This window comes from Taudactylus pleione, unplaced genomic scaffold (genome assembly GCF_031769625.1).
Source record: "Taudactylus pleione unplaced genomic scaffold, aTauple2 ptg001047l, whole genome shotgun sequence".
Lineage (NCBI taxonomy): Eukaryota > Metazoa > Chordata > Amphibia > Anura > Myobatrachidae > Taudactylus > Taudactylus pleione.
The window spans coordinates 43922-63235 of NW_028285448.1; the positions used below are offsets into that span (position 1 = coordinate 43922).

The following is a 19314-nucleotide window of genomic DNA, read 5'->3' on the forward strand; positions in this document are numbered from 1 at the left end:
AGTGTTTGCAGGCAGTCTCACCGGCCATTTGTGCAATCATATAATACCCCCCACATCCAGCACTTGGGGGATCTCTGGCTTTCGTGCATAATGTTTGTATATTGTACGAGTGCTCGTGTGGTGTGAGGGCAGGATACGCGCTGCAAATATTACTGTGTTAATTATAAGTAAAATGCAGGCTCGCTCAGTGGCACCAGCGGGGCCATCAGCGGGTAACTCATGCGGGCAGGGACCCGACTATGCTACTAACTGACTGTGATCTCTAAGGATTTAGTTTGTCCTGAGACGGAGCAGAGAGATAAAGGACCTGATTCAGACCCAGACTATAAGCCACGAACGCACGCTATGGCCGATAATCGCACGTTTGCGCATGCGTCAATATGCGCATGCGCAAGTCACTCACTGCGCTCGGAATTTGTGCGCTCGTACTACACAGACTGGAGGCTAATTTGAGTGACAGTGCCATTTGTGGGTGGTAATGGGAAGGTGTTTGTGAACGGGGGAGTGGATGTGCGAACGCAGGCGTGTCTGGGCGTCTAAACAGAGTTTTATGGGTGTTCATAATTAGCAAAGATGCATGATTGTTGATTGGTTGATTTTCAGCCAGCAATGATCGAAGTGCTTGGGGTGGGGTAGGGTCTACCTCAAGCGCTGCGTGCAGGTCCGATGGCTCTCGATGTAACCGATTAATCAGACACTTCTTGGAGATGACGTGTACTGAGAAAGAAAGGTGGGTGTTTTTATATTCCGGCGTGCGCTCGCTGCAGTCAGTTGAGGGCGTCCTTAAGCCATTAAGTGCGATCGCGGTATTTGCATACCCGGCCCCTTTTGGCTGCGTGAGAGCGCAGCTTAGCGTCCCGGTCTGATTCGAGTCCTAAATATTCACCATCTGTGAATCTCCAACAATAACTATTAGTTAATAGAAAGTATTTGAAACCATTGTCCACACTTTTTGGGGGAAACCAGTTATTCTATTAAAGATGCTGCAAATGTGAATCGAGATGATGGTTTTTTTTTTAGCATTTTCTGGAAAATTCAGATGTGGTGTTCTAACGTTTTTGCGCCATAGGGGTGGGAAGCTTGGTGCGACTAAGTTGCAAAGTCCTTGGCGCTCCAAATGGGGTTATAGGTATTTGTGGTAACATCTGTACGCTGCTTTTTAGACAAAAATTAAGTCATATAATAGAATTGTTAGAAACCAAACCAAAAATGATGTTCAGTGTTATTAGTATTATTTGAAATCTTGAATGCCCAACATTTTAATGGAGCGCGCTGAGACCATGTACAGCCGTCAGTGGTCCACTCACACTGCAGGCGCGGTGTGTTGACGTCATACGGATGCGCAGCATGGTCTCAGCGCGCTCCGGAGGGCGGTCGGCACTGGCGTCCTCCAGGTGAGTGTGATTATGTGTCCATGTTATTGATTGGTGTATGTATATATGTATGTTGTTTGTAATATGTCTGTATCTTGTCCCTGATGACGGGGTGACTCCCGAAACGTCGGCATATTAAAGGACTTTTATATATACCATAACTACAGTCTCCAGAGTGCCGCCTACAGTGGTATCATGTGGATGGGTTTTCAGCCGTAGGAGGGCACCCGGAGCATTTGCCTATATCGTCAGGAGTGCCGGATACAGTTGAATATATAAATATATATATATATATATATATATATATATATATATATATATTTTTTTTTTTTTATATTATATGGAAACGAAAAGTTTTTACGTTTTAAACAATGTTCAGATTGTCCTTTCATTTTAAAGTTACTATATATTTTTCCATTTTAAGAAAAGAAAATAAATCACTTTTTGTAATTGATATTAACATTATTTTTATAGAAATTCCATGACTATTACTTAACCATGTAATCAGCTAATTTTTTTCCAAAAATTTCTCCAAAATTGTAGATTTTTTTTAAATTTGTATTATTATTATAAAATTATGTAAATGGCTATTTAAACCTGATAATTTATTATAATTTTTTTTTAACATATACTCTGATTTGGCCATAACATTTAACTAAATGAAAATGATAAAGCTATATACATTATTTGATAATTTAACAAAAGTTTTAGGGACATACTTGGAAAAAATGTTTTATACAGTTAAAAAAAAAAAAAAGTTGTTTACTGTATTAATATAAATATATAAAAATATGTTTGTTAGCTTTTTTTAACTTTATAAACCTGCTTCTTGCAGGACTTGCAGAAGAGAAACCAGCAGCAGGGGTTGCGACCCTGAGGATCGCCCATGACTCCTGCGGCACTCTGCCTGGGAGGGGTGGAGTGACTGGGGGGGAGGCACAGCTGCAGGGAGCCGAGATCCCCATGCTGTGTGCGATCTTCGGGATTCGCTGATCATGGCTGTCCTGAGCCCAGTGCAGTTGGGCTGCAGGTATACTGTCTTCCTGCAGCCGTGGCTGGGTTGCCCTTTGTTTTGCTCGGGAACTGAGGAGGGAGGTGCGGGGCATTAGGGGGGATGCTGAGGTGCCGGCAATGCGTCCTGAGCCCGGTGGCTGCTGGATGATCGCTTTCAGCGGCCGCCGGTGGGCGTTTCTGACACGGTGGCATCAGATGTGACACTGTCAGGGAAAGCTCGGCTTGGCCAGGTAAGGGGTTAAGGAATTCAGAGAGTCTTAAGTTGAAGGGACATTGCACACGTCTTATTAACTGTGGAGTAATTTTCTGAAGAAAAACTTGTTACACACTTTTCCCTTGCAATAAATTTCTGTAACAAAATAACATTTGGTGAAACCTTTGCTCTGTTTAAGTTTCAGGAGAGAACCAACCAAGAGCTGCGTGGAGATGGAATGGACTCACCGGTCCTCGGTGTGTGTGTTCTGCTGTCCGCCCAGCAGATCCCTGTACAGTGAGGTGGGCGGCTGCGTGGTTATGTCTCTGTAATGTGATCCACATACACTGGCTGGGGGCTGTTAGTCAGGCACCCTGGGGTGCTGTGTATGACCGTCCTGATCTGTGATGGTTATTAGATGTACTAAGGCTGTTACGGGAGTTCATACAAGGCCTATGTGTCATCAGTGCGTTATAAAGATGATTAATGATCAGGACGTGTTACAGTAACCGTTTCCCGTTGCTACAGGAGATACATGAATCCGAGATCCACGCTGTCAAGTTCAGCCCGAACTCCAGGATAGTGGCTACCGGGGGCGCAGACAGGGTGGTGAAGATTTGGGACATAGTTGGAGGTGAGAGTCTCGATTCCTATTGGACAGTCTCTAAGGGAGCTTATTAAGTGACAGGGGGTCAGTATAATATTCATCTGCTTAGATACAGATCAGTCGCCTATTAGGGGTATTGTGTGATATCCATTCACACCCTACAGACCCTGCCACAGGAAGCATTATACGGCCGTTCAGACCTCAGTGAGTTGGATATAAACTGGGCACTGATAGGGATTGCTGTAAGCCAGTGATGGGTAGCAGGCGGCCTGGAGGTGGCATGTGGCCAGCAGCCCCAGCTCCTTCTCTTTGCTGATTTGGGGGGTGGGGTGTGTTTTTGGGAAGGAGGGAGGTGTAAGAGGTATTTTGGGTGAGTAGGGGGTTTTATTGGCATTTAGTGCCTTTTCTAAGGGCATGCGGCTTCTCTTTTGTGATTAATTATAAAAAAATTTTTTATTATTACATAAGTTATAAGGGTCACACGAGACTTCCTGACTACCAGCTGTGAATGCCGCTACTTAACAAGGTGACAGAACTAGATTGTAAGCTTTGCTGAACAGGAAAGCTGACAGAAAATGTTATTAATTAAAAATAAGTGAGTATGTAGGTAACACTGACCTCACCAGTCATACGGGGATTGTATAATGTGACGTATTCCTTTGTCCCTGTACAGCGCGGCTCCAGAGACAGCAGGTGCTGGAAGGAAGTAACGGTGGGATTACTAGTATTGAATTTGACCCCTTGGTATGTGTGATAATTATGCACAAATCCAACTCATGACCTGTATTGGTGTAATGCCAGAGATATCCTGTAGGGGGTGACAGAGGAACTTGTTTTTTAGTAATTCTTTTTATCTGCATTTTCTGTGAATTTATGATTATTTGGATGTTTTATATAGATATTTAGTGAGAAACTTTTTCGCTTTTAATGTAATTTCTCCTATAGCCCCTTCTTGCTGTCCACTTACCATATGTATAATTATTTATAGGTTATCAAATTTTGATTATTATTATTTAGGACACCACGATGCGCCTTACAAAGTGCATATACAGACACAGTGCAAAGATAACACCATAGAAATTGCATTAAAATGACAGTACAGATAAAGCAGGACGCAAACCAATCTGAAAATGCGAGGTGATAAATAAATATGTATGCATATGGGGGAGGAGATGATGGTAGTAAGGAAAATGAGAGCTCATGAGGGAAGAGGGCCCTGCTCGTCACAGCTGACAATCTCTAGGGGAGGGGCAGACAGGCCAGGGTGACACAGAAGGGAGAGCCAGTGTGCGGGAACAACAGGAGAACAGACTAGCACAATATAGTATAAAATGTAATGGGTGACCTAGAGAATACACAGGGGTAATGGGCAGGGATGCACCCATGAATGACCAGGGAAGGAGGGCCCTGCTCGTGAGATCGTACAATCTAGAGGGGCGGGGCTGAGAGATGAGTGAGGCTGTAGATGAAGCATGGGTGGACCAGTGGAGGAGGGGTTAGGAGGAGGGCTGGCAGGCTTTGGTGACCAGGTAGGTTTGTAATGAGCATTTGAAGCCTTGGAGGTCGGGGGTGGCTCTTATAGGACGTATGTGTGGAGCGGCATAGGGAGAGGTGTAGGAGGCAGGAATAGGACGTGGTTATCAGTGAGGGACCGGTTATTGGCAGAGCAGAGAGCGTAGAATGAGAGGAGTTTGGAGAGGATGGGTGGTAGCTTATTAAGGCTTCGTAGGTTGTGGATGAGGAGATTGAATTGTATTCTGTGGGGGGCAGGGAGGTAGCGCAGGTGCAGAGCAGCCAGAGAGGAATATCAGGGGCATTGAGGATGGAATGAAGTGGGGAATAGCAGGTGAGAGGGGGCCAGACAGGAGGAGGTCACAGTACCTGAGGCAGGAGAGAAGAGGGATGGCAGACAATGACCTCTGTTTTGGTGGTGGTGAGTTTGGGACCCCCATGATGAGATGGCAGAGAGACAGCTGAGCATGTGAGAGAAGAGGCAATGAGGGAGATCAGGGAGGAGATGAGCACACACAGTGATATATACAGTAAAAGTAGGTCAGTCGGTGCAGTTATTCTGTGTCTGCTCCGTGCTGCGACCTAATGTACAGCCACAGACAGCTGAGAGCGAGAAGATGCCACCACTGCAGGTCACAGTCTTTGTATTGTCTGCTGATTTGTAGGGTCTGCAGGTCCTGGCGTCATCGTACGATGAATCCGCTCATCTCTGGAGACTGGGCAGTAAATCCAAGGTAAGTCTCTTGTAATGTCAGCCTCCTCCCAGCAGGGGGTGCAGTGCGGCAGGAAGGACGGCTGCTGTTAGAGAAAGGATAAAGCGTTTGGTATCAGCGAGTCACGTGCGCTCTTCCCCTCTTTCTCTACAGGAGTCTCTGACTGGGCACAAAGGGAAGGTCACCGCAGCCAGGTTTAAGATGACGGCATATCAGGTGGTGACCTGCAGCATGGACAGGACGGTGAGGGAGTGGGACCTTCAGAGGGGAGCCTGTAAGTGCCATTGGCGTCGGCCGCGGCCATTCCAGAATAGACTCCGCTGTCACGTGCGGTCTTTACTTAGAGTAAGATGCGAGTGCAGCAAAATGGCGTCTCACTGTCAACATCTATGTACAAATGCCGCAATAACGTGTCCATCAATGGCGTCCCGAGCCCTTAGGACTTGTGTAGATGACCCCTCTCTGTGTGGTCTCCAGTCCATACTGATCACTGATAGTTACGTAACTTACGCAGACGGCGCTTGCTAGAAATTCAGCACCAGTAAAAAAAAAAAAAGTTACAATTGCGCCATATTTATAGCGGGTTTTACATATACAGGATTTTATAAATGTATTTTGTACGTGTTTGCTTTGCTCTTGTATGTGCAGGTATCAGGTGTATCCCGGTCTCGTCATACTGCAGCGACGTCGTGTGTTTAGACTCCTGTGTGATCAGCGCTCACCATGACAAGAAGATTCGGTTCTGGGACAGCCGGTAACGTAACCGCGGGCACAGCCTGTCGCCATTTATTCAGTTACAAATGTCACTGCCAAACTCAGCTTCTCACCGCAGTTTCCTAGTTTCTCCACTTGCTTGAGTCTTGCCGAGACATTTAAAGGATTACTCCACTCAAACATATTCCCCCCCATAATTCCTTATGTTGGGTCGTACAGCGTATTGTAATTTCTCCTGATAATTGTAATAGCACTGAAATGATATATTTAAGGAGTCGAGTTTGTGTGAGTTTTGGTGAGATCGCATTCTCACGTGAGTTTTGCCATTTTTTTCATCTCGCAAATTTACTAAAGACAACCTGGAGTGAGTTTAGAAGCGAGTTCTCTTTTTCACTGATAAAACTCACCATCGGCCACAATAGGAAGCACTTTAGATGAAAAAGAAGCAACTCGCAAATTTACTAAGAATCGAGTTTCCAATCTCGTGTGAGATTGTAGCAAACTCACTGTGAAATAGAAGCTTCAAATAGACCATCTCCTGAGCTGCGAGTTTGGCAGAAACACGCGCAGATCAGTGTGATTTGTGTATGTTTCTGCCTGTATACCTAATATAAAGTGTTTTTATTTAAAGAAAAAAAATGACATAGGGACCCCCCAAAAGCATAACCAGCCCCAGACTTGCCAGCCAGTCCTGGTTCTTAAAATTATGGGGAACAAAATGAATAGGTATCCACCGTAATTTAAAAACCAGCACCAGGCTGCAGGGCCAGACCTGGTTTTAAATATACGGAGAGAAAAAATGGCGTGAGGTCCCCCGTATATTTAAAACCAGCTCCAGACCCTATCTAGCGGGGGACTGATGCCACAGCCAGGGGTGCCCTTTCACCGGGTCCCACAGCCGCAGCATCAGCCCTGACCGCTAGTCAGCCCAGGCCCCTGGGGAGTTTCGGACACCTCCAATAAAGGGGTCTCCCTCTCCAGGGCACCCCTGGCCTAGGCTGATAGCCTGGGGCTATCCCCGGCACAATATTTAACCATTGATTTTACACTACACACTAACACTATCAACCCGGCACCCACCGCCCTAGGCTTTGTTTTAAACAAACATTGTTACATTCCGGCATTACAGGCAGAAAGCATTGAGATTGTTTAAAGCTGGCACATTAGCTATATATACAGCCGTGTTGATCTGTCATTAAAGCACTGACAGTATTATTGCCCAATTAAATTGTGAGAACACAGGAAGAACAAGATCAGGAGAATAACTACAAGATACAATCTCACACTCAAATGAGAGAATAGAAATTAAAAAGCAAAGATAAATTGCTGCAGAAACAGTTTATTCCTATATATCGGGGATTAGAACAATTTACCTGGTTTGTGTGTTTAGTGAAAATTGCAACAAATGTTTCTTTATCTGAATTGTTACAGAAATAAGTAACACTGTTCATGTTTGTATTAACTGTGGAAAAGATCCTTTACATGAGCAAATAGCTCCTACACAATGTGGATAGTTGATCCGAACAAAAAGGTCTAGTTATCGATATTTACATTTGCTGGTTTAACCAGTATTTAATGAGAATTACAACAACGGCCTTATTCTAGCAATAAGGATTTATAACTTTGTGCCTATGAATGTACAATTTGTAGATAATACTCATTTGTATGAGTTAATAGTCTCAACTTAATTTCAAATAGATAGTCTTGTAGGTATAGACTGGAATAACAACTTGCCGACTATACTAATACCAAATATACATATAGAATTAAGACAGCACGTGACCATGTTTTTAATATATTTTAATTATTTTTTCACATTTATTAAATAATTATTTTCTTGTCTATCACCCTGTACTTCTTTGTAATTAGTAAAATATATATTTTATCTATATTTCGCTTCAGAAGGCCCTATCTTAGGGTATATTGATAAAAATGGGGTATTATTGAATTCATTTTGAGCAATAGTCTCTAATTAATTTTGAGCATCTCATACAGTAAAATGATAATGTGAAGAGGCAATATCTAGCCTCTTTCATCATATATTTACTAGCCCGAGTACAAAAACTAGTTTTAAAGCATATCTAATAAAAATGTAATATATTTTATGTATTAGAAGGGGTTGAGTGCACCCTCTTTGAAATTGATGCGCTTTTTTCTTCTTTAATACAAGTATACCTCATTTTGAATCAATGGGCAGCACCTATATATAATAAGCACCTATGGTTTAACTTCACACTAAAATCCATAGTGATAGCTAAAATATTGCCCCTATTGTGTATAAGAGCTATTGATTGCCTGGTGCAGGATTCTCTTGATATCCTGTGATAATCAATGATACAATGTAGCGGGTCCCAGCATAGACTTCAATGGAGATTTCTCTACATAGAAGTCTATGGGGAGACACGCTGACCGCATACAGCCAATCAGCGAGCTGCTCCGACGGAGATGCCTGCTGATTGGCTGGCGGCTCCTACAATGACAGGGCACACGTGTGCCCCGGTCATTTGCGCGGAGTAAAGGTACACACACACACCTTTACTCAATCCATTTGGATTTGGGTACACTTGTGTTTTTTTTTTTTTTTAACCCTTTGATGCCTACTTGGAGAAGAGGACATGAACTGCGCATAGGAGAGGGGAGTATGGATTTTTTTACAGGTACCCCTATGGATTACTTCGGATGCTAGGTGAGTATGTGTGATAGTGAGTGTGAGTGTGCATGTATGTTATAATAAAATTATACTTTCATGGTGTATGTTGTGTTTATTTACGTATTGCTTTGGTTGTGGAACTACAAGTGCCAGCGGGCCCGTAATGCCCTGAATGCAGGTATTCGTGGTACTCCAAATACCAGCATGCGAGGGAGGCTTGCTGGGATGTGTAGATCCACAACTAAAGACAATATTTAACCACTGATTTTACACTACACACTTAACACTATCAACCCGGCACCCACCGCCCTAGGGCAGCGGGGATAGCCCCGGGCTATCAGCCTAGGCCAGGGGTGCCCTGGAGAGGGGGGCCCCTTTATTGGAGGGGTTCCCAACTCCCCAGGGATCGCCGGCCTGGACTGACTAGCGGTCAGGGCTGATGCTGTGGCTGGGGGGCCCGGTGAATGCGCTCCCCTGGCTGTGGCATCAGTCCCCCGCTAGAAAGGGTCCAGTGCTGGTTATAATTATAGGGGTACCCCCACACAAATTTTTACCCCCTATAATTAAAGCCTGCAGCCTGGTGCTGGTACCTTATTTACGGTGGAATCCTAATTATGTTCCCCGTAATTGTAAGTATCGGGACAGGCTGGCAAGTCCGGGGCTGGTTAAGCTTTAGGGGGGGACCCTATGTCATTTTTTTTTATATTATTTAACCCTTTTTTTTTTTTTTTAGAGGTCTTAACAGACAAGCAGCTTATACATATCTCACTGATATGTGCAATCTCGGGTGAGTAATCTCATCTAAACTCTCCTTAAACTCTCCTCTAAACTCGCAATTTGGAGGAAAAAACTCGATCTGCTTCACCAGCGAAAAACTCACTTTCACCTAAAGTCACTTCTTAGTAAATTTGCGAGTTGTTTTTAAAAACTAAAAAACTTGACCAAACTCGATTCTTCGTAAATTTACCCCTTAAGGTGCATAGGCACACAACGATTTTATGAACGATTATCGTTAACGATATCGTTTATCATTCAATCGTTGAAAAAATCGTTCACTTTCTAAGTTAAAACGATGAATGATTATCATTCATGCGCGTTCACGTTTGTAGTTTGTAAGCTTGCGAGCAGGGCCCTCTGACCTCTGTGTCTGTCTGTTATTACCCTGTTTTGTTCTATAAATGTTTCCAATTGTAAAGCGCAACGGAATATGCTGCGCTATATAAGAAATTGTTACTAAAATAATAATAGTTTGTAATGCAGTCAGACTGACCAACTCAACGATTTTCAGTAAGGGAACATGCAAAAATCGTTTGTAGTTCAAATAAATCGTTCATTACATTTAGTAAATGAACGATTTTAATAAACAATTTTCGTTAATTTTTCCGTTGAAAAAATGAACTAAAATCGTTTACTAACATCGTTCATTTACAAAATCGTTGTGTGTGTATGCAGCTTAAGACTCAGAAACACACTGTTACTACCGTTTGACATGGTATGGAAAATAAGATATATTTTTTTTAAATTTATCTTGTTTCACAGTCTAATGCTGCATACACACGGGACGATTTCCCTGAATGATAATGATATCGGTGAATGATATATCGTTCATATCGTTCTATTTTAGGCAGTGAACGTTTGACCAACGACGCACGTTCCCGCATGGACGATAAAGAGATCTTTCATCATCCATACATGCAGGACAACTTGGACGATATCGTCAATTTTCCCTGCTCAGAGATGTGGCAGGATGACTCACTGACAGATATCTATGAACGATCTTTGAATGATCTATGAACGATATCTTTCAAAGATATCTTTCAAGTCGTTGGTGGTACAGATCGTTACGTGTGTATGCACCTTAACACCTGGAAGCATAGAATGAGTGATTGCCCTCCACCTTGTTTCCATGGTTATAATGTTGCTATGGAAAGTTAGTATTTCTCTCTTTAACAGATGATTTCAGGCAGAAGTGCTATTTAGAGTATCCTGTAAGTTGTAGCCCCCAGCGTAGGGACAGCGTATGTAAGCGCAGTTACGGTTTCCTTTATGACTGTTATTGCCGCAGGCTGTCTCTGACTGTTACTAGTGTCATTTCTGGCATTTTATGTTGCTCTCTGCATTTGTCAGGTCTAAGACCTGCGTCCGGGAGGTGACCTTAGAGGAGAAAATCACCTCCCTGTGCATAGACCAGGACCAGACGCAGCTGCTGAGCTGTTCCCGGGATGACGCGCTGAGCCTGATAGACCTGCGCACAGGGAACGTTTGCCAGGTGTTCAGGTACCGTTGTGCTTTATACCTATATTTTCTGTACAGAAGATTTTGGCGTTGTCCCAGCCCGCACCCTGAACGTTACCGCACAGTTGTTTGTATCCGTTACTGGTTGGAGGTTCAGAATATCGCGCTCTCTATGTATTATTTTTGAGGTCTAGTTGTCCCTTTTAATATATTAAGGAACAGAGAGATCCTTGTACAGAGTAAGGTGCAGATTTCTATTTAGGAATCTGTATTTGATGCCGCGCTCGGGATCCCGGCTGTTGGAATCCAGACGCCGGCATCTCGAAAGGGTTAACATACCGACACTTGTTGGTCGGTATGCCAACCGTTCCCCTCTCTCTACCCTAAACCTAACCCCCCCCCCCTCTTTGGTGCCTAACCCTCCCCCCCAGCGCCTAACCTAAGCCCTCTCCCCCCCCCCCAGTGCCTAACCTTAACCTCCCCCCTAGTGCCTAAATCTAACCCCCCCCGTAACACCCCGATGCTTACCTTTGGTATCCCGGCGGTCGGGATGACGGCGCTGGGTTCTGACCGGCGTCGGGATTTCGGGACCGGTAATAGGAGCGTCAGCATCCAGATTGCCGGGGTGCCGAACGCATGACTTACATTTCATGTAAGCAGCTCCGTATCCCCCGTCCCCTCTGATTCTCTCCTCCGTATTGTACTTGTTTTATTATTATTTTTATTTTATGTCTGGCCATCATGTGGTAATGTACAGCAGTCTGTATACTGACAGTCTCTTTTTTCCATGCAGAGATGATGGGTTTAAATGTGGCTGTGACTGGACAAAAGCGATATTAAGGTAAGTACAGTATAGCAGCGTAATAGTACGTGCCCTGTGCTATGTACGGTGTAAGTAATGACATCAGTGTGTCCTGTGCTATGTACGGTGTAAGTAATGACATCAGTGTGCCCTGTGCTATGTACGGTGTAAGTAATGACATCAGTGTGCCCTGTGCTATGTACGGTGTAAGTAATGACATCAGTGTGTCCTGTGCTATGTACGGTGTAAGTAATGACATCAGTGTGCCCTGTGCTATGTACGGTGTAAGTAATGACATCAGGGTGCCCTGTGCTATGTACGGTGTATGTAATGACATCAGTGTGCCCTGTGCTATGTACGGTGTATGTAATGACATCAGTGTGTCCTGTGTTATGTACGGTGTATGTAATGACATCAGTGTGTCCTGTGTTATGTACGGTGTATGTAATGACATCTGTGTGCCCTGTGCTATGTACGGTGTATGTAATGACATCAGTGTGCCCTGTGCTATGTACGGTGTATGTAATGACATCAGTGTGCCCTGTGCTATGTACGGTGTAAGTAATGACATCAGTGTGCCCTGTGCTATGTACGGTGTATGTAATGACATCCGTGTGCCCTGTGCTATGTACGGTGTATGTAATGACATCAGTGTGCCCTGTGCTATGTACGGTGTATGTAATGACAGGGTGCCCTGTGCTATGTACGGTGTATGTAATGACATCAGTGTGTCCTGTGCTATGTACGGTGTATGTAATGACATCAGTGTGCCCTGTGCTATGTACGGTGTATGTAATGACATCAGTGTGTCCTGTGTTATGTACGGTGTATGTAATGACATCAGTGTGTCCTGTGTTATGTACGGTGTATGTAATGACATCTGTGTGCCCTGTGCTATGTACGGTGTATGTAATGACATCAGTGTGCCCTGTGCTATGTACGGTGTATGTAATGACATCCGTGTGCCCTGCGCTATGTACGGTGTATGTAATGACATCAGGGTGCCCTGTGCTATGTACGGTGTATGTAATGACATCAAGGTGCCCTGTGCTATGTACGGTGTATGTAATGACATCAGTGTGGCCTGTGCTATGTACGGTGTATGTAATGACATCAGTGTGCCCTGTGCTATGTACGGTGTATGTAATGACATCAGTGTGCCCTGTGCTATGTACGGTGTATGTAATGACATCAGTGTGCCCTGTGCTATGTACGGTGTATGTAATGACATCAGTGTGCCCTGTGCTATGTACGGTGTATGTAATGACATCAGTGCGCCCTGCGCTATGTACGGTTTATATAATGACATCAGCCTTGCTCAGTATGGCTCGCTCAGTACGGAGGGGGCTAATGGCGGCCTCGCTGAGCATGGAGGGGGCTAATGGCGGCCTCGCTCAGTACGGAGGGGGCTAATGGCGGCCTCGCTCAGTACCTATTCCTGTAGATGGAGCAGTGTGCGCTGTGTGCGGCCCAGAGGTGGGGGGAGATGCCAGTGCTGCTGCAGAATTCCCAGGACGTTGGGCTGTAGCGATTGTATAGTGTAGTTTATTCTCCATACGTAATAAAGGGTTGAATGTGCGACATCACGACACGCAGCTGGTGAATGAGCGCTCACGCGTTTCGCTCTTCTGGATGAGAGTCCTTCTGTCACACACTGATGGTAGATAGAGTGTTAGAGCGTTTCAGGGAGAAAGAGACACAAACAGAACATGTTGTGTACACTGGGGCAGCGATAGTCACATAGAAACATATAAACTCTCCATCAAGTATTAGTAGTAAGTATATTTACTTTGACAAAATTAAGTTTATGCCATAAGCTTATATTTTAGATGTTGTCCTGTATCAGGAACGAGTTACATACATGATAATATACACAGCGAGTTACATACATGATAATATACACAGCGAGTTACATACAACATAACATACACAGCGAGTTACATACATGATAATATACACAACGAATTACCCACAATATAACATACACAATGAGTTACATACAACATAACATACACAACAAGTTACATACAATAATATACCCAGCGAGTTACATACAATATAATATACACAACGAGTTACATACAACATAACATACACAGCGAGTTACATACATGATAATATACACAACGAATTACCCACAATATAATATACACAACGAGTTACATACAATATAACATACACAGCGAGTTGCATACAATATAATATACACAACGAATTACATACAATATAATATACACAACGAATTACCCACAATATAATAGACACAACGAGTTACATACAATATAACATACACAGCGAGTTACATACAATATAATATACACAACGAATTACATACAATATAACATACACAACGAGTTACATACAATATAGTATACACAGCGAGTTACATTCAGTATAACATACACAGCGAGTTACATACAATATAACATACACAGCGAGTTACATTCAGTATAACATACACAATGAGTAACATTCAGTATAACATACACAGCGAGTTACATTCAGTATAACATACACAACGAGTTACATAAAATATAACATACACGAGTTACATTCAGTATAACATACACAGCGAGTTACATTCAGTATAACATATACAGCGAGTTACATTCAGTATAACATACACAGCGAGTTACATACAGTATAACATACACAACGAGTTACATAAAATATAACATACACGAGTTACATTCAGTATAACATATACAGCGAGTTACATTCAGTATAACATATACAGCGAGTTACATTCAGTATAACATACACAGCGAGTTACATACAATATAACATACACAGCGAGTTACATTCAGTATAACATATACAGCGAGTTACATTCAGTATAACATATACAGCGAGTTACATACAGTATAACATATACAGCGAGTTACATAAAATATAACATACACGAGTTACATTCAGTATAACATACACAGGGAGTTACATACAATATAACATACACAGGGAGTTACATACAGTATAACATACACAACGAGTTACATAAAATATAACATACACGAGTTACATTCAGTATAACATATACAGCGAGTTACATTCAGTATAACATATACAGCGAGTTACATACAGTATAACATACACAACGAGTTACATAAAATAGAACATACACGAGTTACATTCAGTATAACATACACAGCGAGTTACATTCAGTATAACATACACAGCGAGTTACATAAAATATAACATATACAGCGAGTTACATACAATATAACATACACAACGAGTTACATACAGTATAACATACACAGCGAGTTACATAAAATATAACATACACAACGAGTTACATTCAGTATAACATACACAACGAGTTACATACAGTATAACATACACAGCGAGTTACATACAATATAACATACACAGCGAGTTACATTCAGTATAACATACACAGCGAGTTACATTCAGTATAACATACACAACGAGTTACATACAATATAACATACACAGCGAGTTACATACAATATAACATACACAACGAGTTACATTCAGTATAACATACACAGCGAGTTACATACAATATAACATACACAGCGAGTTACATTCAGTATAACATACACAACGAGTTACATTCAGTATAACATACACAGCGAGTTACATACAATATAACATACACAACGAGTTACATACAATATAACATACACAACGAGTTACATACAGTATAACATACACAACGAGTTACATACAGTATAACATACACAGCGAGTTACATTCAGTATAACATACACAGCGAGTTACATTCAGTATAACATACACAACGAGTTACATTCAGTATAACATACACAACGAGTTACATTCAGTATAACATACACAACGAGTTACATACAATATAACATACACAGGGAGTTACATACAATATAACATACACAGGGAGTAACATACAATATAACATACACAGCGAGTTACATACAATATAATATACACAACGAGTTACATACAATATAATATACACAACGAGTTACATACAATATAAAGGTGCCCACACACATAGGGATATTTTACACGATGTGGCCGATTCCGACACATTGGAACGACACACTGTGTAAAATATGGCCAAATCGTGAGGAAATCGTGAGTTCCCTCTCACGATCACGATGCGATGCGCGTCCCTGCTGGTTGCACTTCGCATCTTCAGATCTGCCGTGCTGTAGGGCAGATCTGACAATCTAGGACCCAATGCACTGTGACAGTCTGACTGCAGGAGAGATCGTATGAAGATTGGACACCAAATCTTGTGCAGAGCTGCCGGGGAGAGTTTCAAGGGAAATCGTACACATGGGCTGATCGTGGGCAGATCGGTATGTGTGTGGGCACCTTAACATACACAGCGAATTACATACAATATAACATACACAGCGAGTTACATTCAGTATAACATACACAACGAGATACATTCAGTATAACATACACAACGAGATACATTCAGTATAACATACACAACGAGATACATTCAGTATAACATACACAACGAGATACATTCAGTATAACATACACAACGAGTTACATACAATATAACATACACAACGAGATACATTCAGTATAACATACACAGGGAGTTACATACAATATAACATACACTGGGAGTTACATACAATATAACATACACAAGGAGTTACATTCAGTATAACATACACAGCGAGTTACATTCAGTATAACATACACAGCGAGTTACATACAATATAACATACACAGCGAGTTACATTCAGTATAACATACACAGCGAGTTACATACAATATAACATACACAGGGAGTTACATACAATATAGTATACACAGCGAGTTACATACAATATAGTATACACAACGAGTTACATACAGTATAACATACACAACGAGTTACATACAGTATAACATACACAACGAGTTACATACAGTATAACATACACAGGGAGTTACATACAATATAGTATACACAGCGAGTTACATACAATATAGTATACACAGCGAGTTACATACAGTATAACATACACAACGAGTTACATACAATATAGTATACACAGCGAGTTACATTCAGTATAACATACACAGCGAGTTACATACAATATAACATATATTGTACACAATGAGTAACATACAATATAACATACACAATGAGTTACATACAATATAACATACACAGGGAGTTACATACAATATAGTATACACAGGGAGTTACATACAATATAACATACACAGGGAGTTACATTCAGTATAACATACACAGCGAGTTACATACAATATAACATACACAGTGAGTTACATACAATATAACATACACAACGAGTTACATACAATATAACATACACAGCGAGTTACATTCAGTATAATATACACAGCGAGTTACATTCAGTATAACATACACAGCGAGTTACATTCAGTATAACATACACAGGGAGTTACATACAATATAACATACACAGGGAGTTACATACAATATAACATACACAGCGAGTTACATACAATATAACATACACAAGGAGTTACATTCAGTATAATATACACAGCGAGTTACATTCAGTATAACATACACAGCGAGTTACATTCAGTATAACATACACAACGAGTTACATACAATATAACATACACAACGAGTTACATACAATATAACATACACAACGAGTTACATTCAGTATAACATACACAACGAGTTACATACAATATAACATACACAAGGAGTTACATTCAGTATAACATACACAGCGAGTTACATTCAGTATAACATACACAGCGAGTTACATACAATATAGTATACACAGCGAGTTACATACAATATAGTATACACAGCGAGTTACATATAGTATAACATACACAGTGAGTTACATACAATATAACATACACAACGAGTTACATACAATATAGTATACACAGCGAGTTACATTCAGTATAACATACACAGCGAGTTACATACAATATAACATATATTGTACACAATGAGTAACATACAATATAACATACACAACGAGTTACATACAATATAACATACACAACGAGTTACATTCAGTATAACATACACAGCGAGTTACATTCAGTATAACATACACAGCGAGTTACATTCAGTATAACATACACAGCGAGTTACATTCAGTATAACATACACAGCGAGTTACATACAATATAACATACACAACGAGTTACATTCAGTATAACATACACAGCGAGTTACATACAATATAACATACACAACGAGTTACATACAATATAGTATACACAGCGAGTTACATTCAGTATAACATACACAGCGAGTTACATACAATATAACATATATTGTACACAATGAGTAACATACAATATAACATACACAAGGAGTTACATTCAGTATAACATACACAGCGAGTTACATTCAGTATAACATACACAACGAGTTACATACAATATAACATACACAACGAGTTACATACAATATAACATACACAACGAGTTACATTCAGTATAACATACACAACGAGTTACATACAATATAACATACACAACGAGTTACATTCAGTATAACATACACAGCGAGTTACATTCAGTATAACATACACAGCGAGTTACATTCAGTATAACATACACAACGAGTCGGATTGCTTAGAAACACAACAACATCTAACGCAACTTTCTGCATCTTACACACCAGCACATTAATCATAGGGGACAGGGGAACTATGGCTGCAATTCACTCATTTTGCTGTCCCTATCTTTGTGTAGATCTTTTTGTAGATGTGTGTGTAGTGAGGCATCGTGTACTGTCCCTATCTTTGTGTAGATGTGTGTGTAGTGAGGCACGCTACCCCTATGTAGCTATGTGTGTAGTGAGGCACGCCGCCCTGTCCCTGTCTTTGTGCAGGAATGTGTGTAGTGAGGCTTGCTGTGCTGTCCCTGTCTTTGTATAAATGTGTGTGTAATGAGACCCGCTGCCTTGTCCCTGTTTTTGTGTAGCTATGTGTATTGAGGCACGCTGTCCTGTCCCGTCTTTGTTTAGATGTTTGTAGTAAGGCACGCTGCCCTGTCCGTGTGTAGTGAGGCACGCTGCCTTGTGCCTGTCTTTGTGTAGATGTGTGTGTGTAGTGAGGCACGCTGCCCTGCCCCGTCTGTGTAGATGTGTGTGTGTGTGTAGTGAGGCACGCTGCCCTGCCCCATCTTTGGGTAGATGTGTGTGTAGTTGAGGCACGCTGCCTTGTGCCTGTTTTTGTGCAAATGTGTGTAGTGAGGCACGCTGTACTGTCCCTATCTTTGTGTAGGTGTGTGTGTGTGTCTGTGTGTAGTTGAGGCACGCTGTACTGTCCCTATCTTTGTGTAGATGTGTCTGTAGTTGAGGCACACTGCCTATTGCCTGTCTTTGTGTGTGTAGTGAGGCACTCCGACCTGCCCCGTCTGTGTAGATGGTTGTGTAGTGAGGCACGCTGCCTTGTGCCTGTCTTTGTGTAGATGTGTGTAGTGAGGCACGCTGCCCTGCCCCGTCTGTGTAGATGTGTGTGAGTGTAGTGAGGCACGCTGTACTGTCCCTATCTTTGTGTAGATGTGTGTGTAGTTGAGG

General features: G+C 41.8%; 1 protein-coding gene across 2 annotated transcripts in view; it reads left to right on the forward strand.

The window, feature by feature from the left end:
• Window positions 1–19314, forward strand: part of LOC148453972 (protein Atg16l2-like) — a 68833-nt gene that overhangs the window by 33459 nt on the left and 16060 nt on the right. For both annotated transcript variants that reach the window (XM_088461435.1, XM_088461436.1), the window contains 8 exons: window positions 2780–2882; window positions 3109–3214; window positions 3861–3931; window positions 5365–5433; window positions 5566–5686; window positions 6061–6166; window positions 10904–11053; window positions 11805–11852. In XM_088461435.1, coding sequence (XP_088317561.1) covers window positions 2780–2882; window positions 3109–3214; window positions 3861–3931; window positions 5365–5433; window positions 5566–5686; window positions 6061–6166; window positions 10904–11053; window positions 11805–11852 — 774 coding nt within the window. The remainder of the gene's footprint in view (window positions 1–2779; window positions 2883–3108; window positions 3215–3860; window positions 3932–5364; window positions 5434–5565; window positions 5687–6060; window positions 6167–10903; window positions 11054–11804; window positions 11853–19314) is intronic.